General features: G+C 50.3%; 2 protein-coding genes across 3 annotated transcripts in view; both read left to right on the top strand.

The window, feature by feature from the left end:
* The window catches only part of BIN2 (bridging integrator 2), a 32,995-nt gene extending 28,819 nt beyond the window's left edge, over positions 1-4,176 (top strand). For both annotated transcript variants that reach the window (XM_041736837.1, XM_041736836.1), the window contains exons 11-13: positions 200-280; positions 1,809-1,883; positions 3,210-4,176. In XM_041736837.1, coding sequence (XP_041592771.1) covers positions 200-280; positions 1,809-1,883; positions 3,210-3,239 — 186 coding nt within the window. In that variant the 3' untranslated portion in view covers positions 3,240-4,176. The remainder of the gene's footprint in view (positions 1-199; positions 281-1,808; positions 1,884-3,209) is intronic.
* A 4,101-nt stretch (positions 4,177-8,277) lies between these two features.
* On the top strand, positions 8,278-26,587 carry LOC121479811 (small cell adhesion glycoprotein). The gene is made up of 5 exons (XM_041735608.1): positions 8,278-8,284; positions 9,221-9,595; positions 10,235-10,306; positions 25,051-25,131; positions 25,847-26,587. Exons 1-5 carry the CDS (start codon positions 8,278-8,280, stop codon positions 26,023-26,025), a joined length of 714 nt encoding a protein of 237 aa, XP_041591542.1. The 3' UTR covers positions 26,026-26,587.
* Positions 26,588-27,142: the final 555 nt, after the last annotated feature.

Below are 27,142 nucleotides of genomic sequence, written 5' to 3'. Positions count from 1 at the left end.
CCCCTCAGTTCACAGCACCCTGTGACCGCCGATGCCTCACCAAAGGCTGACCAGGCTACGTCGAGGGCCTCCTGTTCCCTGGACTTGGGTACCATGCGGGTACCGGGGTACCACAGCCAACACAGACAAAGGGCCCAGGGTGGCATCCAGGGTGTGAAGGTGTGGTGCTCTCTCCTACATTGTCCACTTTGGTCCGCAGGATTTTTCAGAGTCTGACACGACAAAGAAGATCGAGGACAAAGAAGAGAACAATAAGCTCACCTCCGCGGACTCCCCTGAGGTACTGACATCTAAGTCAACACTAGTACCCTGTCAATCTTGAGTCACATGAGGTACAGAGCCAGACATAAAGCATCTTCCCTCTGTCGGCTTCCGGGATGAGGAAGCTCTCCCAGCTGGGAGAAATATGCAGGGGGTGTGGGTAAACAGGGTAGCCACTTTTCACTTTTCCGCACTAAAAAGAACAATTCAACAGTATGGAAAATTCAAAATTAACTTAAATTTGACTTTGTAATACTTTATATGATTTTAGTATAGGGTCAGCCAAAGAGTGGCCTTTCGTCTGGCTCTGGTGGATAAAACCTGTTTGCCTCTTGGGCGTAATCTTACTGAAGGGGAGATTCTAGGGGCCAAGATATTGTCTATTTTTGAGGAACAGGCTAGTAACACTGTCCTCCTTGGGAAAGAGATACAGGACGCAACCTCTTCCACCCTGAAGCCACCTCATTATTTTTTAGATTTACAGTGTTTCCTTAGCCTCAGCCTCTCCTTTGGAATTGCTTGGTCATCAGCTAAAGGAGATGTATTTTTCCTATGGAATTAAGCAGCTAGAGCATCTTCGATCCTAGCCTCTCAATGTCATCAATCTTTTGAGGCCCTATTATGTCCTGCAAGATCTGTTCACTTCCCTCACAGACGCGCTATAAGTCATAGTTTGCCCCCAAGCAGAATTATGGACATTATCACATTTAAAAACCAGTAAATAAAAAGAAAACTGAGAAAATCTGTACTTGCTCAGCATTTGAACCACCTGAGAGATAATGGAGGTTCTCTGAAAGGATCATAACTTTGCGGGAGGCGGTATTACCTTTGGGGGCCGTTCATAGCCTAGAACTGGAAGCGGGAATAAGGAGGAACTTAAAGTAGAAACAGAATTACAAATGGCTGTTTCCTACTGTTAGCAGTTGGTTCTGGTTCTTGAGAGAGTGAATTTTATAGTGTGTGCATTAAATTTCAATTAAAAAATAAATTCATTCTAAGCCTTAGAGTACCAGAGGCTTCCCATGGCTTAACAGTTCCTAGACAGGGCTTTCCACATCTTGGGTTCCCATCTCAGGACCCAGAATTTTTCCCCAAGAAGCCATCATACCATTTGCCTTTCCTAACCGTCATAGCTTAGGACCATCCCAGTGTGAGAGCTGTAGTGCGTTCTAGAGGAGGGTTAGTCTAAAAGTGGTAGGTAGTGGTTTTAACACCTATATTTATACCTTCACGGACTCCCACAGAGATTTATATACAGATGCGTGTCACACAGATCATACAGTATCTGATCATGGAAACAATGGGAGTCCAAAGACCTGGTTTCCTGTCCCAGCAGGTTATTTGACCCTTTGAATCTTGGTCTCTTGATGTGTGACAGAGGATGACGGGAAAGCCTTCCCTGATACTCTCAGGCCGTAGTAAACCAGCACCGTATGTTTGCCCTTTGCGTTGTCTGTGACCCTCGTAAAGTGAAAGGCACAGAAGACCCTTCTAAGCCGAGAGACTGGGGAGGTTGAGTCTCACTGGGAGAACTCTTCTTTTTGTAGAGCCAAGATCTTCAGCTTCATGTCTCTGCAGTTCCAGAAGACAGCAATGTCACGGCAAGCGAGCCTCAGGAAGAGGTAAGGAGGCCAGATAACACAGAGAATGGGATGAGTGGTAACACTGGGCAATGCGGGTGGACAGAGGTGTGGCTGCATGGGCTACAAGGGGAACCCGGCAGTGAGCAACATCCTCAGGGCAAAGTCAAGCAGGCGGGAACCAGGGGAACCAGGAGTAATCTGGGACTTCGTGGTCTCTGTGCCCATTTCCTTGAACCTTGACCTCTTGACCTCTCACCATAGCCTTACCTCCTAAATATTTTCATCCGAACTTACTTCAAAAAGGAGTTAAGTGGGGCGCCTGAATGGCTCAGTTGGCTAAGCATTGGACTCTTGATTTCGGCTCAGGTCATGGTCTCAGAGTCATGACATCCAGCCCCATGTCAGGCTCCTCCCTGGGCACGAAGCATGCTTAAGATTCTCTCTCTCTGGGTCCCTGGGTGGCGCAGCGGTTTGGCGCCTGCCTTTGGCCCAGGGCGCGATCCTGGAGACCCGGGATTGAATCCCACGTCGGGCTCCCTGCATGGAGCCTGCGTCTCTCTCTGCCTGTGTCTCTGCCTCTCTTTCTCTGTGTGTGTGACTATCATAAATAAATTTAAAAAAATTTTTTAAAGATTCTCTCTCTCCCTCTGCCCCTCCCCTCCTTGCATGCACTCTCTCTCTTAAAAAAAACACTGGAGTTAAAATATATAAAAGGTGCACAGAAAGGTAAATACACACACAAAATATACTCAGAAATACATTAGCAACAGTGACATAGAACAGAGCCCTGAATTAGGTGAATACAAAAACACGTTCTATAAAATAAAATTACTGAGGATGGACCACAAAGTTGGTTCCATGCTTCCTGACATCCAGGAAGAGACAAACCTGGTGAGTTCACACAATTCATAATCCCATTCCTTAAGAGGGCAACAATTTCTGCTACTAAGATGAAAAAGAAGTTGCTCCTGTGAATCCTCCTAAACCGTCCATGAACAACGGCCGCAACAAGTCTTGACAGTAATTCCAACAACCAGTTTCTCGCTGACCCTCTCAATAGCGGCCAGTGCCTCACAGGAAATATCCTTCGAGGGCCACCTGGGTGTCTCCGGTGGTTAAGCATCTGCCCTCAGCTCAGGTCATGATCCCAGGGTCCTGGGATCGAGCTCCTACTCAAGCTCCCTGCTCAGTGGGGAGCCTGCTTCTCCCTCTGCCCATCCCCCTGCTCGTGCTTTCTCTCTTTCTCTCTCAAATAGATAAATAAAAATAAAGAAATATAATTCCACAGGAGCAAAATGAGCCCCTTCCCCCAGTGGTTGGTGGGAGGGCAGGTCAGCATCTAACCCAGTCACTTTTACTTTTCAGGTATCTGCAGTTCAAACTGACTACCTCTGAAGAGGAACTGCCAAGACCCCTACACACCCCTCCCCAGAGAAGCCCCTCAGCTGGAGGGTATATAGGTCGGAGGGACTTAAGATCTAGCATTCAGTTTTAGGTTCTCCAGCCATATGAATGCTGGTGGTCTCTAAAGATCTAGCATTAATGGAGGCTGAGGAGCCGACTTAGGGGAGGGAGGGTGGCAGGCTTGGAAGAAGAAACTATTAGATTCCGGGAATATTTAATTCAGGCTTTATAGCACTGTTAGAATAAGAAGACTTTATATATTATTAAGTAAAGCGGGCCTAAAATGACTGTAAAAAGCATAAGCATCTGTAGATAGAGACACATCCACATACACATTACCTACCACTCGTACTCAGGGGACAGTGAACAAATCTTTGACTTACCAGTCACTTAGAGCCAAAAGAACAGATTTTCAGATTGTTAAATAAAGTGTTATTCTGACTGTGTATGGATGGGGTGGTTTTTTGTTTTTTGGGGTTTTTTTTAGACACAGGGAGTTGTTTCAGCCCAGAACCCTGTCCTCTACTTAGGATGTTACTGATTCTACCCCACGTTCAGAAAGCTTTAGTCCCATCCGTGACACCCAGCCCCCGTGGGAATGATGCCAGGGGCCACAGGCTCCTTTCCTCCACCTACGTGCTTTCCTGCCTGACCCCGGCCCCCACTTTCAGCTAATAAGCAAATTCCCCCAGTGAGGGGTTACATTTTAGAGCTGTAGCTAGTGTTTACAATCTGCTGCGTGGCGTGAATAAGTATCTGAGCAGGATGGAAGGACACATGGAACTCCATGTGAAGGGAAAGGGTACAAAGTATAATAATATAATGGAAATGGCGTGGAATTTAGAATCCATCATTTATTTCTGTGAAAACATTAAAAACTCACTTTGAAGTCCTGCCACCCCAATAAACACACACATGCAAATGCTCATCCATCTTTGCTTTTGTTTCTGGGGTTACGGACGACGTCACACTTGAGCATTCAGCAAGCGTTTATTAGTACCTACTGCACACCACACCGAGCACCAAACTAGGTACTAGAGAAGTAATGATGAGGAAAAAAGAACTTTATGGAGACCGACTATCGAGCAGGGAGCAGAGGGCAGGATTTAGTCCATGGGTTAGAAGCGGAGGCCTGACTGAAGTTGCAAAGAAGCGCTCTGGGTGAGGCTGGAGAGAGTAGGCTTTGGTGGTGCCATTCTCAAGATGGTAACAGGAGGGAGGGCATCATGCGCGTGGGTTCTTGGGTTGCAAACAACAAACTGCCGTGATTAAGCAATAGAGAATATGTTGGAAGGAAATGAGGCAGCTCATCGAACTGAAAGAACAGGAAAGGACAGGAACCAGCCCACGGATGGCTGTCGCAGGAACGTGTGGACTGGCCTCCAGGCAAGACTCAGCTTCCACCACCTTCTGCTTCTGTGTCCTTTCCAGATCCAGATTCCCTGGAGGATGTGGCTGGCTCGGTTTACAGAGAGGCACGTAGTGTTTCTACGATGACAGACCCGTGGTGGTGCTGGGAGGGGGTGGTGGTGAGGAAGGCAGATTACAAAGAAACACAAGGAAACTTGTAGAGAGACGGAAATATTCGTAATGTTATGGTGATTGTTTAATGAGTACATACCTGTGTCAAAATTGATCAAATGATACACTTTCTACAGAGTTTATTGGGTGCCCCGTACAAATATTGGATACAGGGAGCTTGAGAACTTGCAGGACTTTCCAGTAGATGTGTCTGTTAGGGAGCTGGAAATAAATGTTTGTATGCAGGAGTCATTCTCCTAAAATCTAATCTTATTTTAAAGCCTTCAAAAGATTTCTATGGCTGAAACGGAGAAATAGGCATGCCCCCCATAAAAGCCCTACTGCCCATATTTTCATACCTCTCCCGTGAGGCATCCCATTCCCGTGGCACTCAGAATCGTGGCCAGGAGTGATAGTCCAGGGGTATTGGCGGGGTGGGGGAAATGCTAGGAGTACAGGCCCCTAGATGTCCAAGGCCTTCCATGACCTTCTTAGAATCGCCCCTCCCACGTTCGTTCATCCAGCAAAATCCAATTCAAGCCTTTTCTCTCCAGGGCTTCCCTCCTAGGAAATGAGTGTGCCAGCAAGGTCTTCTAGGGACTTACAGTCTGATGGGGGAGACAAGCATGGGACGTAATTGCTGCAACAGAGGCACCACAGACGTGGAGATATTGGGCAGCCCCGGTGGCTCCGCAGTTTAGCGCCTTTGGCCCAGGGCGTGAGCCTGGAGACCCTGGATCGAGTCCCACATCAGGCTCCCTGCGTGGAGCCTGCTTCTCCCTCTCCCTGTGTCTCTGCTTCTCTCTCCGTGTGTCTCTCATGAATAAATAAATAAAATCTTAAAAAAAAAAAGTGGAGATATTTACTAAATTGTGAGATTGATGCTTCATTTGCATATGGCCCTCCTGGACCTTCCAGGAAGGCAGGGGAAGGAGCCAGTATGTTGGGCACATAATTTTGCTTATTTAGGGTAGATAGTCCTGGCTAGGTACCAAGTTGTTTACCCTGATTTACAAAATGGTAAAATTGTCCCGGGGAAAGGCTAGGATTTAGAAAATTGCCATCCTGGCAGCAACACAAGAAAGGGCTAGAAGCCAATAAATTGGGCAGAGATGAGTATCTCTTCTTCCCTGCCCTGCGGCCCCTGAGGTCTGTTGATAAAAGTTTGTGAAGTTTAGGATTCAATCCTTGGGGAACACCACTAGTTCACACCACTAGTTCACCGCTGGTAAGGCTCCACTCATCATCTGTACGCATCTCTATATAAAATTAATTGCAAGAACGTCACCCAGGCCCTGCCTTCCAGCAATTCGAAGGACAAAACTGACAGGCTGGTGAGATATCTAGAGAACACTGGAAACGTGACACAACCAGGATATACAGGATACACCAAAGAACAAAACACACTCCAGCTTCCAGCACTGCGATTTTATGCTAAATTAGGTGCTGAGCAAATACACATTGGATCTTGTTTTTTGCATATTTACACTTTTTAAATGAATGGTAAGTACATACAGGGGTAAAATCATGTATCAACAAACATTTTAAGGTTAATTTTTTTTAAGATTTTATTTATTCATGAGAGACACACAGAGAGGCAGAGACACAGGCAGAGGGAGAAGTTGGCTCCCTGTGGGGAACCTGATGCAGGACTCGATCTCAGGACCCTGGAGTCATGTCCTGAGCCAAAGGCAGGCGCCAAACTGCTGAGCCACCCAGGGGTCCCTTAAAGGTTACATTTAAAGAGGAATCACGGGGATCCCTGGGTGGCTCAGCAGTTTGGCGCCTGCCTTTGGCCCGGGGCGTGATCCTGGAGACCTGGGATCAAGTCCCACGTCAGGCTCCCCGCATGGAGCCTGCTTCTCCCTCTGCCTGTGTTTCTGCCTCTCTCTCTCTCTCTCTCTCTCTGTCTATAATGAATAAATAAATCTTAAAAAGAAAAAGAGGAATCACTCAAATCACTTATGAGTGATTAACTATCAAATTGTGAAGGCAACATGGCATTTCAGTAGAGTCCCTGGGCTGGATGGCCTCCAGAGTCTGCGGTCTGGTCAAGACAATCTTCAGTACATAACGGAATATGCTATGGGGGAGATTAGCCAGATAACAAGAAATCTCAACCTTTCCTGTGATTCATGATGAGCTTCTCAGTACATGCAAGCAATTATCCACCTTTGGAATCTAACCCTAAGGATTTGAACCTCCTTTTCTCTTGGATATGTGGGAGCAGGCCAGGCTGACCTGTGTCTTAACTTTCCTATACCTCTTGCCTACGTGTTACTTTCTTTGCCTTTCTTGGCTGGCTTGGTACTTTTCCCACACATGGGCTTTTTTGTTTCTCACTGATAACTACTGTGCCTTGAAAAATATATTTAAATAGGGGTTCCTGGGTGGAACTGGTTCACTTGGTTAAGCATCTGCCTTTGGCTCAGGTCAGGATCTCAGGGTCCTGGGACCAAGCTCCCTGTTGTCCTTCCGGTTCCCTGCTCAGTGGGGAGTCAGCTTCCCCCTCTGCCTGATCCCCCGCTCATGTTCTCTCTCTCCCTCTCTCAAATAAATAAAATCTGTTAAAAAATATATTTCAATAAAATGAATTTCATCAGCTCACTCTTCTTTTCCTCTGGTTTCTACCAACCAAATAATATCTTTAGGAATGAAAGCAACCACCCTTGCTTATTTTATTTACGTTTTCACTCTTGCTCTCACACCATTCCTCTATTCTCTCAGACTGTGAGCCTGTTCCCCAGATGGACATGCACAAGACCTATCGGTCTGTAAGATGCTGATTTCCAAAACTAGAGAACTCACGGGAATAAGCAAGGAAGTCGTATCTCCCGAGGCAGGGCAGGGGCCAACCCTTGAGTCCTAACCCTAACAGGAAGCCAAGATGAAAGCCAGCAGGTACTGAGCGCTAGGCTAGCAGGTACTGAGGCTTACTCTGTGCCAGGTAAGGGCCAAGGCTTCAGATGTAGTAACGCCGCCCCCCCCCCACCCCAGGAACTTCATGAGGCAGGTATCGCCCTCGATAGAGAAATGAAACCGAAGTCACTTGTCCGAGATCACACAGCAGCGAGGATTCCAGGGCCCGTGGCTTTAGCCTTACATCCTTAGTCACGGGCTCATCAATCTGGGAACATTCCTGCCCCCGAGAAGCGAAGCGAGTCGGGATGGCTGCGGCATGATGGCCCGATGGCCCGCTGGCGCGAGGTGCCCACCGGGTGCCAGAGCTGTGGCTAGGACAAGCCTTCATTCCAGGGAGGAGGGGAGGCTTGGGAGCATGTCAGGGAGCTGCCCCAAGTCCCACGGCCGACCAAGGCGGGGGTTGTCTCCAAAGGCTGTGAGGCTCTCGACCTGCACATGCACATGCACACGGCCCAGCCTCAGGAGCCTCGGACTGGACTCAGATCATCTGATCGGAGGGACCCCCTGTCCTCTTTCCGGTGCCTTCACCCCCCCTGCCCTCCGCCCTCCACCCGTGCCCTCCCCCTCCCCCCCATGTCCTCCCCCCATGCCCGGTACCCTCCCCGTGCCCTCCCCTGCCCCCCAAGCCCTCCCCCTCCCCCGTGCCCTCCCCCTTCCCCCGTGCTCTCCCCCTCCCCCGTGCCCCCCTTCCCCCATGCCCCCTCCCTCCCCCATACCCTCCCCCTCCCCCGTGTCCTCCCCTGCCCCCCATGCCCTCCCCCTCCCCCGTGTCCTCCCCCTCCCCCATGCCCCCTCCCGCCCCCATGCCCTCCCCCTGCCCCCATGCCCCCTCCCTCCCCCATGCCCGGTGCCCTCCCCCTCCCCCGTGCCCTCCCCCTCCCCCGTGCCCTCCCCACGGTGCCCTCCCCCTCCCCCGTGCCCTCCCCACGGTGCCCTCCTCCTCCCCCCCATGCCCTCCCCTGCCCCCCACGCCCTCCCCCTCCCCCGTGTCCTCCCCCTCCCCCATGCCCCTCCCGCCCCCATGCCCTCCCCCTGCCCCCATGCCCCCTCCCTCCCCCATGCCCGGTGCCCTCCCCCTCCCCACGGTGCCCTCCCCCTCCCCCGTGCCCTCCCCACGGTGCCCTCCCCCTCCCCCGTGCCCTCCCCACGGTGCCCTCCTCCTCCCCCCATGCCCTCCCCTGCCCCCCACCCCCTCCCCCGTGTCCTCCCCCTCCCCCATGCCCCCTCCCGCCCCCATGCCCTCCCCCTGCCCCCATGCCCCCTCCCTCCCCCATGCCCGGTGCCCTCCCCCTCCCCACGGTGCCCTCCCCCTCCCCCGTGCCCTCCCCACGGTGCCCTCCCCCTCCCCCGTGCCCTCCCCACGGTGCCCTCCTCCTCCCCCCATGCCCTCCCCTGCCCCCCACGCCCTCCCCCTCCCCCGTGCCCTCCCCCATGCCCCGCCCAGCTGGCTTGGGCTCCGGCGCCTCACTCCGACCTATTTACGTAAATACTGTGCAAACGCCCGTGAGTGTCACTTTCCCCACGTGCAGGAAATTCAAATTACGTCGACGGGGGCGAGCGGACGGCTCCGGGCCCGCATCCCAGCGACCCCGGCCGGCGGCCCCTGGGGCGCGGGAGGAGGAGCCGAGGCCGGGCGGACGGAGGCAGCCGAGCGCCGCGGGGCAGCGGAGGGGCCGGCGGCCCGGGACCTGCAGAGGGCGGCTGCTCCGCGTCTTCCTGTCCCACCCAGCCCGCCGCCCGCCGCCCGCCGCCCCCTCCGCCTCCGCCTCCGCAGCCGGGCGGCGCGTCCGTGCGCGGCTGCCCCTGCCCGGCCCCGGCGCCCCGCGGCCCCCGCCCGCCCGCCCGGCTCGGAGGACGCGCGGAGAGGAGCGGCCCGGCCCTTCCGCGGCCGCCGAGCACCCACGGTGAGCGCGCAGCCCGGGCCCGCGAGCGCACGGCGGCCGAGCCTCCTGTCCCGACGGCGGCGCCGGGGCTGCCCGGGAACCGAGTGCGCGAGCGGGGGAGCGGGGGGCCGGGGAGCGGGGGGCCGGGGGCCGGGAACCGAGTGCGCGGCCGGGGGAGCGGGGAGCGGGGCCGGGGCCGACACCCGGAGCCCCCGCCGCGCCAGCCCCGACGTCCGCGCCGGCCCGGGGGCAGGGGGGCTCGGCGGCCGGGGCGGCCCGGGGGGATGCTCGGCGGCCGGGGCCGGGCTGCGGGGCGCCGAGCCCCCACCTGCACGCCCCGGGCCGCGGCCCTGCCCCCACGCGGTGCCCTCCCGGCCGCCGCTGCCCCCTAGTGGCGGGCGGTGGCCGACCTCGCCCGGGCCCCGAGGCGTCCCTTGGGGGGGAAGGTGGGGCCGCGCGACGGGCCGGGGCAGCCGGTTCAGAGGCACCGGAGCTCCCGTCTGCACGTGGCGCCGCACCCGGGCGAGAGACGCGGAGAAGCGCTTAGGACGAGCCCCCCGGGGGGGGGGGGGATCGGGAAGCCCCGGCCCCAGAGGCCCCCCGGGGCCCCAGGGTCGCCGGCGCCGGGAGGGCCCCTCATGCCGGCCGGTCCTCCCGCAGGCCCGCCCCTCCGCGGAGGTGCCCGTCGGCTCGCCGCAATGACCAGCCTGCTGAGCACCGCGCCTCCAGGAGGTAGGTGACGGCTCTTCCCCGGGCGAGCGGTGGAGACCTGTGAGCCCGCCCGCGCCGGCCTGCAGGGCCTTGGGGCCTCCGCCCAGATGGGGCGACCTCCCCTCCTCCCTGTGCCCGCCTGGCGGCCGCGGAGGGCAACCAGAGGGCGCGCCCCATCCCCATGGACTGGGCCAGCTCCTCATACCACCCCTCCACGCTTTGTGGCCCGGAGTCGCTGATCTGCCTTCCAGGCTCCAGTTTTCTCATTTGTAAAATGGGGGAGATGGTTCCTGTCTTATGAGGTTATTCGTGAAGATGAAATGAGATGAGACACCCCGTTTAAAACTCCCAGCCCAGGCTCCCCTACGAGGAAGCAGTCGCATCCTTGGTCAGTATGATTAACAGGTGCCTGTCTGGGAAGGAATTGTGCCTGCTTTTTATTTTTTTATTTTTTTATTTTTTTTGTGCCTGCTTTTTAATTCCACTCCCCTGATGATACGCTGCAGCCTCAAAACCCACTGTTTCCCGCAGCTGTGCTCGGGCAGGGATCCACCTCTCACCCCGCTGAATTCCTGCCTTTAGCCTAGTGACCCAGCTGAGCCAGATAAAGCATCAGGTGGTCACTGATGGTTTTCATTGTGGTTTCGTGGAGGGTGAGGGAGGAACCAGCCTTGCTTGGTCTCTACACCTTTGTTCTCACGTACACCGTCTCACCTGGCGGTCGTCAGGACAGCCTCATCCACTGTGCTGATGTGGAAACAGGTGAGTGGCAACCCCAGGGAAGCGAAAGACGCTGTCCTCTGTGACCGAGATGCACACGATTCAGAACGTCCGTTGTCCATTGAGAGACGAGAAGAGGGAGAAGCGGGTAGAAGTCCAGACTGGTCAGCAAAGGCTTCATGAAGGGGGAGGGGGTGACATGGGACGGAGCCCTTAGCCCTTAGTCTTGAAGAGTAGCCCGGGTGGAGAAGGGTGTGGTGGGCGATCGAGATCAAATCAGTGCCATGTGTGAAACCACAGAGACTGAGTTTGTCCTGGAGGGTGTTCTGGAAGAGAAGGCAGGGGATCCCTAGAATAAACCCACCCATGGGGAAAAGAGGTGACGCTTTGGCAGCCGAGAAGTTAGGACTTGGGCCAATTCTTTTTTTTTTCTGTTTTTAAATTTGTGGTAAAATATATATAATATACATGTTATCACTTTAACCCAAGGGTTGGTAGTTCGGTGGCGTTGAGTATTGATTAATATTCACATTCCTGTGCGATCATCCTTGTCCCTCTGCAGAACTGTGTCATCTTCCCAAACTGAAACTCTGTATCGATTAAGCAGTAGCTCCCCCTTCCCCCTCCCTCCAGCTCCTGATAAGCAACATTTGACTCTCTGTGTACATTTGACTCGGCGCCTCATATAAGTGGAATCATACAGTATTTGTCATTTTGCGTCTGGCTTTTTTCGCTGAACATTTCCAGAGTTCATCCGTGTTGTAGCATCTGTCAGAACGTCCTTTCCTCCTTAAGGCTGGATAATATCCAACACACATCATCACCTATACATGTCTTATGTCATTTTGTCCATTTATGCAGGGGCAGATTGCTTCCGCCCTTTGGCTCTTGTGAATAAGGCTGCTGGGAACACGGGTATACAGATCTCTTCTTGAGTACCTGCTTTGGGGTAGATACCCAGAAATGGAATTGCTGGGTCATGTGGTGATCTGTTTAATTTTTTGAGGAACCGCTACACTGTTTTATGCAGCGGCTGCACCATATTACATTCCCACCAGCAGTGCACAAGGGTTCTGATTTCTCCACATCCTCACCAACACCCTTTTCTTTCCTTTTTTTTTTTTTTTTTTTTGATAGTAGCCATCGTAATGCGTGTGAAGTGCCATCACTTAGGGTTTTGATTTACATTTCCCTAATGATTAGTGATACTGAGCATCTTTTATGTGTCATCTGCTCTTCTTCTTACATATCTCCTTTAGAGACATCTCTTCAAGTCCTTGCCCGTTTTTTAATTGGCTTCTTGTTTTTCATCTTGCTTATTCCTTACCACAACCCATAAAACCCCTCCCTCACGAACGGGTTTTATTCTCATTTTACAGAAGGAATAACTGAAGTTCAGGGCAATTAAGAAATTTTTAGAGGTTCAATTCTCCCAAGGTCACGTGGTTAATAAGGGCCAAGACAGGATTTTGTGCCAAGTGTGATTTACTCCAACGCCTGTGTTCTTTCTGTCATGGTATACCGCTCTCAGAGTCTCACTGCACCCCACTGGCCCAGGCACATGAAAGGGAAGGAAGGAGAAAGGAAGCAGAATTCTAGGGCAGGTTCCCATGGAAAGGGGAATTGGGGGAGTCGTCCTTTGTTGGGCAGGTCTACAGTAAATAAGTAGGTTGGCAGACTCAGGTGGCAAAGGATCTGATGCCTCAGTGATAAGAGATTTAGCCTGGAAACAAGGGCCACAAAGAAACCAACGGGTAACTGGGTTAACAACAACTCAAAAAAGGGTAAGTAGGCAAAATAGATCTTGAAGTTCATTTGCTTTCATTGGTTACAATCTGAGTGGAACCTCAAGTCTTGTTGTGGTGCTCCACGCCAAGCCCCCCACCTGAGAGAGGAGGGTCACAGTCCTTCCAAGCCTGAGGAGAGGGAAGGAAGAGAGTAACATTTGTTACTGTTTGGAGAGGGAGACAGGAGAGAAGTGGTGTAGGAACAGGAGGTAGCAGAGCTGGGGCACCTGCGTGGCTCAGTGGTTAAGCGTCGGCCTTCGGCTCAGGGTGTGATCTCGGAATTGAGTCCCACATCAGGCTCCCTGCATGGAGCCTGCTTCTCCCTCTGCCTGTGTTTCTGCCTCTCTCTGTATCTCTCATGAGTAAATAAAATATATTTTTTAATAAATAAAATCTTAAAAGAGGTAACAGCTGTAAGCAGGAGCTTAGAGAGATATAAGCCATTCACCCTCTTTTTACACTAGGCTTCCCAAACTTAAATTTACTTTATTGTTGTTTATTTTGTCATCAAAAGGCTATTACATGCCCCCTAAAGAATAGCCTTCTGGGCCTTTTCTATGTATATGCAGATATATATATGTGTGTGTCTGTGTGTGTTTATAGTTTCATTTTAATTTACTTTTTTTAAACATGTAATCATATTACACATTACTGCCCTAGCAATTTGCTTTTTTCATCTAACCGTATATCCTGTGCCAGTAACTGCAGATCCTACCACATTCCTTTTAACAACTGTATAGTGTTTCCGGAATGAACGGCCTGTAATTTATTTAATCATTCCTCTGCTGATGGACATTCAGATATGTGTCACTCTTGCAAACAGCACTGTGGTGAACACCCTCTTCATTCTGCAGTAAAACTCAGGGAACCAAACCCAGTGGACATGTAAACAAAATGGTTAGCGGAGGCAGAGCAGAGATACTTCCCGAACCTGGAGAGTTGCTAGTGTGTCCGGTAAGAACCCTGGAACGAGGAGATGGATTCCAAGCCCAGCTCAGCCAACAGCTGAGTGACCCTGGGCTGGTTGATGCAGTTTACTGAGCTTGTCCATGATAACATCAACCCTGCTTACATCACCACTGTGGAGTGGAGATAAAATAATGTATGTTTTGTGAACTGTAAATAACAAATATAGATTACAGGTTTTTTTTTTTTCTTTTAAGTAGGCTCCACACCCAACATGAGGGTTCAACCCACAATCCTTAGATTAAGAGTCACCTGCTCTACTGACTGTGCCAGCCAGGTGCCCCCACAGATTACAGTTCTGACACTTGAAGCCTCAAGATCCTAGGTCACTAGCACCTAGGATACCCAGTGTCCTTTAGTCTGAAACAGCTTTTTGTGGAGTTCAAAAATTGGATTTTTAAAAATTTGTTTATTTATTTATTTATTTATTTAGCTTTATTTATTCATGAGAGACACACAGAGGCAGAGAGACAGGCAGAGGGAGAAGCAGGCTCCATGCGGGGAGCCCGATGCGGGACTCGATCCCAGGACCCTGGGATCATGCCCTGAGCCAAAGGCAGATGCTCAACTGCTGAGCCACCCAGGCGTCCCTGATTTTTTTTTAAAGTAAACATTTTATTTTGGAATAATTTTAGATTTATAGAAAAGTGACAAAAATAGTACAGAGAGTTCCCATATACCCTTCAGGCAGTTTTCCCTAATGTCAGTGTCTTACATGACCATGGCCTATTGTGGAAACCAAGAAATTAACCTTGGTATAATGCTGGTAGCTAAACTACAGCCTTCACTGAGATTTCACCTGTTCACAAATTTTATTTGGAAGAGAATGCTGCTAGAACACTTTCAATTTATAAAAAACTGCAAATCTAAGGCTGAGAAAGATCCTGAGGGTCAGCTGGTCAACCACCCATTCTGTGCTAAAATTCTCTCTCCAGTATGCCAGGAAGCATTTAACCAGTTTTGCTCTTCTCTGGGAGAAACCTCTCTCTCCCATTAGTTTCCACCAGTGGTCCTCTTGCACAGGCCGTCCATCGGCATATTTGAAGATAGCATTCAAGTTCTAGTCTCTCCCTAAATTTTCTTTCTGGGCTTTCTCTTGCCAGCTTTCCTTATCTGATACAATTTCCAAGCCATTCACTACACTGGCTGTTCACTACAGAGTTGTCACTCCCAGACATGGCTCAGCGGTCTAAGAGTGGCACAAAGTAGGGCCGCACTATTGCCTCCATTATTAGAGACCATATTTATATTAATGGGGCCTAAAGTAACAGCAAGTTTTAAATTTTTTAAGACTATAAAAGAACAGGGATGCCTGGGTGGCTCAGTTAAGCGTCTGCCTTTGGCTCAGGTCATGATCTCAGGGTCCTGGGATCGAGCCCCACATCAGGCTCCCTGCTCAGTGGGGAGTCTGCTTCTCCCTCTGCCCCCTCATGCTTGCTCTTTCTCTCAAATAAATAAAATCTTTAAGGAAAAAAAGATTATAAAAGAAGAGTTGACTCTTGAACAACATGGGGACTTATAGGGGCACTGATGCCCCCACACAGACAAAAATCATGTATAACTCTTGACTCCCCCAGAACTTAACTACTAATAGTCTACTAAAAGCCTTACCAATAACAAATAGTTGATTAACACGTATTTTGCATGGGTGTATGTATTATATACCGTATTCTTGGAATAAAGGAAGCTGGAGAAAAGAAAATGTTGTTAAGAAAATCATAAGAGGGGCTGTCTGGGTGGCTCAGTCCGTTAAACATCTGCCTTGCTCAAGTCATGATCCCAAAGGTCCCGGGATTGAGCCCCTTGATGGGCTCCTGCTCAGCAGGGAGTCTGCTGCTCCCTCTCCCTCCCCTCTGCTCATGATCTCTCTCTCTCTCTCTTTTTTAAAGATTTTATTTATTCATGAGAGACAGAGAGGCAGAGGGAGAGGCAGGCTCCACACAGGATGCCTGATGCGGGGCCTCGATCCCAGGACCCCGGGATCAGGACCTGAGCCAAAGGCAGACACTCAACCACTGAGCCACCCAGGCATCCCTCTCTCTCAAAGAAAGAAAGAAGGAAGGAAGGAAAAAAAAACCATAAGTGAACATGCATTTACAATACTGTACTGTATTGATGGGGGGGCATCCACATTTTAAGTGGACCCATGCGGTTCAAACCCATGTTGTTCAAGGGTCAACTGTATTCATCATCGTAAGAGATTTGGAAGATAAAGGAAAGCATATAGAAGGGAAAAAAAGCCATCAAAATTCTACAACCTAGCTCTCTTGTTGCCATTTGAGGGTATATCCTTCCGGGACCCGTTGCTTTCTGGCGATCTCACTGTGTTTTATATCTGCTGCTGCCAAGCCGCGGCATCCCCCATTCTTTTCTTTGTCAGCATTTGAACAAGACGGAAGACTCTGTCAAATTCTCATCTTGTTCAGTTTGGCCCATTTCCCCGGTCGTTTGAAATCTGTATATCTGTTTGTTAGTTGCCCCTCGTTTGGAGACTTGCACAAATTATCAAGCCTTTCCTGGGCCCGCAGGAGTCTGTGTTTACCCAAAGGGCACTAAAGCACTTCTACACAGAGCTCCAGTGGAAGGCGCCCATAAAGTGGATCACCCAAACAAAGACCTTGCCAAGAACTTAATATGCAATATATCAGAAAAGTCTAGCAAAAAAGCCAGAATTACTACCATAAGGGAAAAATGATACTGAACTTTTTTTTTTTTTTAAGATTTTATTTATTCATGAGATACAGAGAGATGGAGAGAGATGGAGAGGCAGAGACATAGGCAGAGGGAGAAGCAGGCTCCACACAGAGAACCTGACATGGGACTTGATCCTGGGACTCCAGGATCATGCCCTGAGCTGAAGGCAGACGCTTAACCACTGAGCCACCCAGGTGTCCTTTTCTTTTTTTTTTTTTTTTTTTTTTAAAGCATAGTTGTTGTTTTTTTTAAAGAGAAGCCATTTATTTTTTAAAATATTTTTATTTAGTTATTCATGAGAGACACGGAGAGAGAGAGAGAGAGAAAGGCAGAGGAAGAAGCAGGCTCCATGCAGGGAGCCTGATGTGGGACTTGATCCCGGGTCTCCAGGATCATGCCCCAGGCCAAAGGCAGGCCCTAAAGAGCTGAGCCACCCAGGGATCCCCGATACTGAACTTTCTTATACCTGTCTTATGATATAATATTTTTATTTTGAGTTACAGAAAGACCTTAAATTTGGCCCTGGCTAGCTTTGACTTAATAGTATCAATTCAAAAAGAACTAAGGTCAAATCCCAGAGGAAGAACCAGTGGTTAGACTCGCAGCACTTCTTTCCCTGATGGTCGGTTACTGCTCCCCCGAGTCCTTACAGCCAGGCTGTATTACTCCATAGGATATTATAAACAGTCTTTTTTAAAAAAAATTACGGATTGATTTTGGAGCGAGCGAGAGAGAGAGAACGAACAAGCTGGGGAAGGGGCAAAGGGAAAGGAAGAGAAGCAGATTCCCCGCCGAGCAGGGCACCCACCCCAGGGCTCCATCCCAGGACCCTGGGATCGTGCCCTGAAACCAAGAGTGTGTTGCTTGAGCGACCGAGCCCCCGGGTGCCCCTTTATAAACAGTCTCATCCGTGTTCTGTGATATGACGCTCTTTGCTCCTCCAGCACCTTCGGCTCCCCTTAAACCCCGGCTCCCATCCTCACTGCCCACTGACGACCTTGCTTCTGTTTTCTTGAGCGAGTTAAAGTTCCGGGAAGGAACCGCCAAGGCTCCCGCCGCCCGCCTGTGCCCGGGCCCTCCGCCTGCAGCCAGCCCCGCGCTCGCTCGTGCGCGGGATCCCGTCCCTTCAAGGACGCGGTCGCGGCCGTCCCCTCGCTCATGTGTCACCAGCTGTTCCCTCTCATCCGAGTTATTCCTATCTGTACATAAACATGCTGTCATTTCTCCCATCCTTGCAAAAACAAACAAAAAACTTGAGCTCCCTTCCCCCTCCAACTCAGCCCCATTTCTCTGCTCACAGTTACAGGGAAAAAAGGAGCTTATCTACATTCTACCTCCAGTTCCTCTACTTCCCCCCCTTTATTTTTCTCTTGAATCCACTGCCAGCCAGGGTCTTCTGCGCAGCACGTCACCAGAGCTTCTGTCGTCGGGTCGCACATGAGTCCTGCGTGGCAAAGCCCCACAGTCCTCATACTTGATCTGTTCCGCTGCTACTACTTGGTCTCCTTTGCTCTGCCCTTGGGCCTCTACTGAACTTACTCCCTTGGTGATCTCGCCCATTCTCGTGGGCTCCAATATGCTGACTTTTTTTTTTTTTTTAAGATTTTATTTATTCATGAGACACACAGAGCAAGAGAGGAAGAGACACAGGCAGAGGGAGAAGCAGGCTCCGTGCAGGGAGCCCGACGCGGGACTCGATCCCTGGGCTGAAGGTGGCACTAAACTGCTGAGCCCCCCGGGCTGCCCAGTATGCTGACTTTTTAAATCCCCAGTCCAGGCCTCTTCCCGAAATTCCGGTCTTAACACCTGCTCTTGGGTGTCTGATAAGCAGTCATGTGCCAGATGGAACCCGGATCTGCCCTTCCACATCTGTGCCTGCTGCAGGCTTCCCATCTCGGTGACACCATGCCTTCCGTCCAGCCCAAAACCTTGGTGTCATCCTTGACTCCACCCTGTATCCTGTCAGTCTTAGTGTCAGAATGTATCCAGAATCCTCCCACTTTCTCTCTGGGCTGCTGCTGCCCTCAGTCAATGCTTTTAAGCCAGGAGGAAAAGGTTTGTCCTTATGTGGGATACAACCTGCTTCTGCTCCTGTCTCCACATTCCCACAGCCCACCAGTTGTCCACACTGCAGTCAAAGGGATCCTTTAAGGGGCACCTGGGTGCCACAGTGGACTAAGCGTCTGACTTCAGCTCAGGGTCCTGGGATTGAGCCCCACATCGGGTTCCCTGCGCATCAGGGAGCCTGCTTCTCCCTCTCCTTCTGTCTCTGCCCCCAATTCCCCTCTTGCTCTCTCTGTCTCCCTCAAGTAAATAAAAAAAATGTTCTTAAAAAGAGACCCTTTAAAATCAGCTTCTGTTTCAGTTACCTTAACAAACCACCTCAACAACCGGTGGCTTATAACAATAGCAACTTATTATTCTTACAGCTCTGTGATTTGGCTGGTTTCCCCTGTGCCCGCTCACGCAGCTGCAATTCTCTGGAAGGTCCATGGGGCTGGAAGATCCGAGACAGGCTCCCTCCCATGTCTCACAACTGGTATTGGCTGTCAGCTGAGCCTCAGGTGCCTCTGTTTTCCTCGGTGGGGCCTCTTGTCCTCCAGTGGGCAACACTGGGCTTCCTCACAACATGGTGGTCTCAGTGTTTCAAAGGTGTGGTCTTTGGAATTTCAGGCCCTAACTTACACCCCCTAAGTCATTTTAACAAGATCCCTAGAGGATTCTTATGCACAACAGAGGTTGAGAAGCACTGCCTTTTTTTTTTTTTTTAAGATTTTATTTATTTATTCATGAGAGGCACAGAGAGAGGCAGAGACACAGGTGGAGGGAGAAGCAGACTCCCTGCTGGGAACCTGATGCAGGACTCGATCCCAGGATCCCTGGGTCATGCCCTGAGCCACCCAGGTACCCCAAGAAGCAGTAGTTTAAAATAAAAATCCAAAAATAAAAAATAAAATAAAATAAAATAAATAAAAATCCATGGGACGCCTGGGCGGCTCAGCAGTTGAGCGTCTGCCTTCGGCTCAGCTCGCGATCCTGGAGTCCCCGGATCGAGTCCCACATCGGGCTCCCTGCACGGAGCCTGCTTCTCCCTCTGCCTGTGTCTGCCTCTCTATCTCTATGTCTCTTATGAATAAATAAATAAAATCTTAAATAAATAAAATAAAAATCCAGTCTCTGCCCCAAAACCCCATTTCAGTCACCAAAAGAGCCGAAGCCCTTCCATGGCTTACAACACCCAACCTCCATTTCATCTCCTCTTGTTCCCTTGCTCTGTTCAGTGACCTCTGTGCTGTGCCTTAAGCATGCCAAGCGTGCAACAGCCCCAGTGCCTTTCAGTATTGTGGCTACCACTGTCTTTCACTTGCTCTTCCCTCTGCCTAGATCTCTGCCTGGCCGCCTTTCTCACCTTCTATAGGTCTTTACTCGGGTCACCTTATCAGGAAGACTTCCTGACCACCCCTGTCCACGTGCCACCCCCTACCCCCACCCCCTACCCCTTCCTGCTCTTTTTTTCTGCATAGCACAAATCCACATCTAATATATGTATCTTGGGGAACCCCTGGGTGGCTCGGCGGTTTGGCACCTGCCTTTGGCCCAGGGCGCGATCCTGGAGTCCCAGGATCGAGTCCCATGTTGGGCTCCTGGCATGGAGTCTGCTTCTCCCTCCTCCTGTGTCTCTGCCTCTCTCTCTATCATAAATAAATAAATGAATATTAAAAAAATAATCTATGTATCTTTTACGTACTTATTTTATTTATTGTCCATCTTACCTTCCCAGAATGTAAACTGTATGAAGAAAAAGGTATATAGTAAATTCATACGTAACATAAAATTGACAGTATTGAAGTATACAGTCCTGTGGCTTGAAGTCTATTCACACTGTTGTGCAGCCATCACCACCATCCATCTCCAGCACTTTTTCATCTTCCCAAACTGCACTCTCTACCCATTAAACAACAGCTCCCATCCCAGGGCCTCTGGCTGGCCCAGTCAGTAGAGCATGCAACTCTTGATCTTGGGGTTGTAATTTCAAGCCCCGCGTTGGGTGGAGAGATTACTTAAAAATAAAACCTTAAAAAAAAAAAAAAAAGTAGTAACTGCCCATCCCTTCTGTGCGCATTTCCATTCTGCTTCCTGCCCCTGTGCTCTGACTATTCTAGGAACCTCATGTAAGTGGAATCCACTTTGTAGCATATGTCAGAACTTCCTTTGTTATATTATTCAGCCTTAAAAACAAAGGAAATTCTGACACATGCTACAAAATGGATGAGCCTTTATTCCTGAGGTGTGTGCTTCCTCTTTTTAGAAGTAGATTCCAGAGAGCCTTTGCTTCCAACAGAGACCGTTTTCATCAGAAGTAAAAATCTGATGTGTGATTTTATTCTTCATTAATCCGTTGGTTTCATATAGAGGTAAATTTATTTGTACCTCCTTCATTTGTACTTAACTGCTTCACCAGATGGCTTAATGTAAGCAGAAACCAGCCAATAACTGTATCCAAGGAAGGCACTTCTATTGACTTGTATGTTTCTTTTTTTTTTTTTTAAGATTTTTTTTTTTTAAGATTTTATTTATTTATTCATGAGCACAGAGAGAGAGACTGAGGCAGAGGCAGAGGCAGAGGGAGAAGCAAGTTCCTTGCAGGGAGCCCGACCTGGGCCTTGATCCCAGGTCTCCAGGATCAGGCCCTGGACTAAAGGCGGTGCTAAACTGTTGAGCCACCCAGGCTGCCCTTTTTAGATCTTTTTAAAAATATTCTATGTATTTATTTGAGAGAGAGAGAGAATGAGATAGAAAAAGCATGAGTGGGAGCAGGAATGGGGCTGGGAGTGGGTGAATTGGGGGGATGGAGGAGGTGAGGGTATGGGGCAGAGGGAGAGGGAGAAGCAGGCTCCCCGCTGAGCAGGGAACCCAATGTGGGCCTCCAGCCCAGGACCCCAGGATCATGACCTGAGCCAAAGGCAGACGCTTAACCGACTGAGCCACCAGGTGCCTTGAATTGTATGTCTCTGAAGGTCTTTCTGTGTTTCTGTATCTAGTTGTAGCAAGGTGGTCTGTGAAGCATCACGGCTTCCGCATTACGCTGGCATCGCTCCCCACCTACCAGGGACCCTTGAGCCAGTTCGCATTAAGGACGCACTTTTTGTGGCGCAACAGTGTGTAGTTGATTGTGGTTGGCTGGTGTTTCTTCCACCTTTACCCCTATTTTTTAAACCCTCGAACTTTCTGGAAAGTTTGTGGTGCTGCCCCATGGTCATATTTAATGATCCTTGTTCCCTACTGGAAAAAAAAATAAAAGGACCATAATAGGAAGGGTTAGTATAAAATACCTTGCTTGGGCTTTGGAGCCGGTAGCCATGGATTCAGATCTTGGCTCCATGCACTGTTCCTTCATGTGTGATATGAGCCATGTCACCTAACTCTCCCAGGGCCTGGCGGTCCACATTAGCAAATAAAAACATCCACTTTGAAGTGATTGATGCTGTAAGGGTTAATGAGTATGTATATAAAGCACCCAGTGCCAAGCAAGGACTTGGTAAATGGCAGCTGTTATAATTAGGATCATCTGGGGCGCCTGGGTGGCTCAGGGGTTGAGCGTCTGCCTTCAGCTCAGGTCGTGATCCCGGGGTCCTGGGATCGAGTCCCACATCGGAGTCCCCACAGGGAGCCTGCTTCTCCCTCTGCCTGTGTCTCTGCCTCTCTCTGTGCGTCTCTCATGAATAAATAAATAAAATCTTTAAAAAAGAATAATAATAATTGGGATCATTTGCAGAATTTCCCAACTAGCAATCACCTCCCACCTCTGGGAGTCGCATGTATCTGTCCTCTGGACCCTCACTGAGCTTGAGCTCCATGGTCCGGTCCCTCGGTCCCTCGTGGGCCTCATCGCTGCCACTCTCTCAGCATCTCGGACTGTGCCTCCGGCAGACACGCGGTAGGAGCAAAGGAAATTGCTGTTGATTGATTGAACTTAATCTCCTTAATCCTCACACTTAGGCTTCTGCACTTAAACGATTTTTCTCAGCGCTTCGCATATCTTAAGTTCTCTAATGTTTAAGACAAAACGAAGAGCATCTGCACAGAATCTAGAGCGATGGTGGCAAGAGGGAGTGCAGGCCCCTGGGATACAGCGTGACCTCGAAGTGACAGCCCGTCACTTCTGCTCTGCTCTGTTCCTTAGAAGCAAGTGCCTGGGTCCAGGCCCCACAGGGGGGGAGGGGGACTCCCCGGTGTAAACAGCAGCCGCAGGAACCATCCAGAACCACCTCCCAAGCTGCCTGCCGCCCAAGAAACTGAAGCTCGGAGAGGTTTGGTAACTTCCCTAAGGGCCTAGGCGCTTCCTGGGCGACCTTCCACCCCAGCAGCTTCGACAGCGTCCCTGTGCGGTTGCTTCCTGCTGGGGTTCAGGCTTGGCCTGGGAGGACCGCGGAGGGGGTGCCCTAGGCGGCCGGCGCCTCCCCTGTTGCGGGCCGGGGTTCACCAGGCCCCTCTGGGCCTGTGTAAAGACACGCCCCATACCAGTGGCCCCTTCTGCGCTCCCGGGTTCCGCTGCCGACTTCGTGTCCCCTGCCCCGGCGTCAGGCATTAGACAGGAGTCCTGCTCGGGCCCTGAGCTCCGGCCGCGCGACTCTTGTCCCGGGGCGTGGACCCAGGCTCTGCGCTCGGCCTAGAGTGTGCCCTGCCCCTTGTCCCTTCTACCCTGTCGACTCCTAGCCCTGCTTCAGCTCCCAGCTGCAGTCCCACCCCCAGGAGCCTCGATCAGGGCCCTCTGTCCCATGCCCTCCCGCAGGCCTCATATCGCCTCGTCCCCCGTGTCGCTGTCGTTAACTGTGAACCGGGGCGTGGTGGAGGGTCCGCTCCCCCAAGGTGGGCCTTGCGCTGACCATCATCTCCCCAGCGCGCCTGGCCCAGTGCCTGTCAGTGCTGCTGTTATTATTAATGAGCGAATATTGAATAAGGCCTCCTGTGGGCGATTGCGCTCGGCCAGCCCGGTTTCCCCAGGATACCTTGTCCCGCAGTAGCCTTAACCCGGTGCCTTTTCAAATCCCTACACTACGATGCTAACTAGGAACACAACTAAAGGACTCTCTGGACGCCCACGTAAATTCTTTTAAAAGGGACTTCTGGAGACCAGTAGTTCTGAGTGTTCCGACCCTGGGTAGTGACTTCAGGGGTGAGACTTTCAGGCTGTAAAGGATGGATAGACCAATAGCAGAAGAAGGTATGAGATATATTTTAGAGTAGGAGGGATCCCTGGGTGGTGCAGCGGTTTAGCGCCTGTCTTTGGCCCAGGGCGCGATCCTGGAGACCCGGGATCGAATCCCACATCGGGCTCCCGGTGCATGGAGCCTGCTTCTCCCTCTGCCTGTGTCTCTGCCTCTCTCTCTCTCTCTCTCTCTGTGTGTGACTATCATAAAAAAAAAAAAAAAAAAAAAAGTATTTTAGAGTAGGAGAAGCCTTGTCTCAGAACCTTTCAAATACAGGGCCTACTCTGAAGTAGTGTAGGAAAGGGTGTTAATAAGGGAGAAACATTATTTCATTACTTAAAAATAATTTTGGGGCCTTTGGCTCAGGGCGTGATCCCGGGGTCCGGGATCGAGTCCCACATTGGGCTCCTGCATGGAGCCTGCTTCTCCCTCTGGCTGTGTCTCTGCTTCTCTCTCTCTCTCTCTCTCTGCTTCGCATGAATAAGTAAATAAAATCTTTAAAAATAATAATGTTGGGGCATCTGGCCGGCTCAGTCAGCAGAATATGTGACTCGATCTCAAGGTCCTGAGTTTGAGACTCATGTTGGGCATGGAGCCTATTTTTATAACTACAATTTAAAAAAAACTAAGTAAAAATAATGTTTACAAAGAGTTTTGTAAGAACATTAAAGAAATGCATGTGCCCATATATTGTAAGTATGTATATGTGTATATATATATATGTATGTGTGTGTGTGTATATATATATGTGCTCATTATTTGATCTTTTTTTAAAATTTTATTTATTCATGAGAGGCAGAGACACAGGCAGAGGGAGAAGCAGGCTCCATGCAGGGAGCCTGATGTGGGACTTGATGCTGAGACTCCAGGATCACGTCCTGGGCCGAAGGCAGACGCTAAACCTAAACTGCTGAGCCACCCAGGGATCCCTCGTTATTTGATCTAATCTATGTAAAAGTATGCATTTGTAATAATAGTTTACTCTTATTGAGTACCTGTACAACTACCCTATAGAGTAGATACTGTTATCTCTGTTTTGCAGATGAAGAAGCCAACGCACAGAGGGGTTAGGATAGTTTTCTGAAGGTAACACAGCCAGTAAAGGACAGAGCTCAGATTCGAACCTCAGCAGCTAGGCTCCAGAGCCCATCCTCTTAACTTCTGTATCAGGCAGAGAGAAACCCCACCAAAATGCTCAATGTCTTGGGATGGTAGTTTATTTTCTCTTCTGTTCTCCAGGTTTTTCTGTATGGATTTACTATAGGAGTTGAACGATGAATTTTTTTATTAGGAAAGTGGTAGGGTGGTGAAGTTTGAAGGATAAGTGTATGTTTTAGAACAAAGGAATTCACCCCATTTCCTTGTTTCACTTTTTAAAATTTTCCAGAGGACCCGATGACTACCCCAATTCTGCAGGCCACTGAAGCCTTGTCCCCAGAAGCCGAGGCCAGCACAGCCCTCATTGCAGGTAACAAAGGCCCAGAGCCAAATCCAAGAGACTTTTTGAGTGAATTCAAGGGCCATCTCGCTCCGTTGACTGGGAACCCGGTGTGGTGATTGAGGACTTTCCCTGTGCAGGAAAGCACCGCAAATTGGAGACCAAATCCATTAATAGGCTCGTTTTGGCATGTAGGTTATCTTACACACACACACAGACACAGCTATAAAAGACTCTTAGAGGCTTCACGCCAGAGACACTGCCAGTAAACGTGGGAAGTGGCCACAAATAGATGTAAGTGTGTACAGGCACTACACTCCAGTATGTGGGTAGGGATGAGGATATGTGTGGTTTGTCAAGTGGGGGAGGACGAGGAGGGGAGGGATCATAGAAATCCCTACAGGAGGCTGTGGATTTTAAAATGCCTTCCTGTTGGAACAAGCTATTTCCTCCCCGCCCCCCTTCCTGTTTCTATCAGAATCCTCACGAACTGGTTGAGAGGGAATTGTCCTGTTAGAAATCAAAAGCCATGTGTCCTTAGCTTAAGCACCAGGATACTCCAGATAATCATGCACCATGGAAGTTGGACACGTGGGGGAATGTGGATTTGGAAGTGGATGCTGCTTAACCAGAACAGGAGGATGCTTATAAAAAGTGAGGGGATCGTTGAATTCAGGGGGCCCCGTGAATTACTGAGACCTCCTCAATCCTGAAACATTTCTGCATTTTCCCTCTCCTTTCCAAGTGGTTATCACCGTGGTCTTCCTCACCCTGCTCTCAGTCGTGATCTTGATCTTCTTTTACCTGTACAAGAACAAAGGCAGCTACGTCACCTACGAACCTGCAGAAGGCGAGCCCAGCGCCATCCTCCAAATGGAGAGTGACTCAGCCAAGGGCAGGGACAAGGAGGAGTATTTCATCTGATGATTCCCGGGCCCTGAGGGGCTCATTGAGGCTCCAGTGCTAACACACTATTTATTAGGTGAAAGTTTTATCTGAAGCCAGTGAGAAGCATCGACTGATACGAGCAAACCTGAGCTCCTTCTAGGACACAGGCCCAAATGCCAACATGACTGATGCCAGGGACCCAGGGAAAGCTATTTATGGGGTCTCTAACCAGGCCTTTGTAGTATAGCTGGTTTCTGCGGCTGCCCAACAAGGTGGAGCGACACCAGGCCACCATGAGTTATGTGCCCAGGCATCTTCAGTTTTCAAGGTCGAAGGCAAGGAGAGTTAGGCCCACTGGCTGCTTCTCTGTCCCCTGCCTGGTCAACTAGTGACAGCCTGAGCAGAAATAGTGTGTGGAGAAGTTCTTCCCAGGTGCTGGATACCATGGTAAAAGGCCAAGGGGGGGGGGGCGGGGCAGGAGACTAAAGACCCCACCCCCTGATGAATGTGCTATATCTCCTCATCTGAGCCCTTCCTTAGTATACTGATGCTATTTTTATCACAATTAAAAATGTTCTCCGATTCTCATGTGCAAAAAGTAACTACCTTTATATTTTGACGTATCCGTGCTTAAACTTTTTGGACATTTTCTTTTGCTTATTTAACTGCTTGGCATACGATCTCTCCCAAACAAAAAAACCCAGAGAAGTTTCAGAAGTTCCCAGAACAATCTCAGGAGTTTGAAACAAGACGGATCGTGAGAAACTTGTCCCAGGGGAGTCTCATCAGAAACATACCCTGGGAGATGAAATGGTTACCTTCCACCCTGGCAAGGACTAGAATTTCCCAGACCTTTTTTTTTTCTTCTTCAGGATTTTATTTATTTACTTGAGAGAGAGCGGACAAGAGAAAGCATGAGTGAGGAGAGGAGGGGCAGAGAGAGAGAGAGAAGCAGGGAGCTGAGCAGGGAACCCAACTTAAGGCTTGGCCCCAGAACCCCAGGACCATGACCTGAGCTGAAGGCAGATGCTTAAACGACTAAGCCCCCCAGGTGCCCCTTCCCTGACCCATGCTGGGTCTACACAGAGGGAACCAGCAACCATCTCCTTACCACTTTTCCCACCAGTGCCCTTTGAATCAAGCTGAGAAGCTC

Source organism: Vulpes lagopus, chromosome 21 (assembly GCF_018345385.1).
Source record: "Vulpes lagopus strain Blue_001 chromosome 21, ASM1834538v1, whole genome shotgun sequence".
In the NCBI taxonomy this organism is placed as follows: Eukaryota; Metazoa; Chordata; class Mammalia; order Carnivora; family Canidae; genus Vulpes; species Vulpes lagopus.
Note: the sequence above shows the minus strand (reverse complement) of the source record. Positions and strands in the feature narration are given on the sequence as shown.

What these genes read in the sequence shown, in the direction of transcription:
- LOC121479811 (XM_041735608.1), top strand. An exon ending in GCGGCCGCCGAGCACCCACG is followed by an intron (nt 9,596 to 10,234) that starts GTGAGCGCGCAG and finishes GTCCTCCCGCAG; the next exon opens with GCCCGCCCCTCCGCGGAGGT. An exon ending in GAGCACCGCGCCTCCAGGAG is followed by an intron (nt 10,307 to 25,050) that starts GTAGGTGACGGC and finishes AAAATTTTCCAG; the next exon opens with AGGACCCGATGACTACCCCA.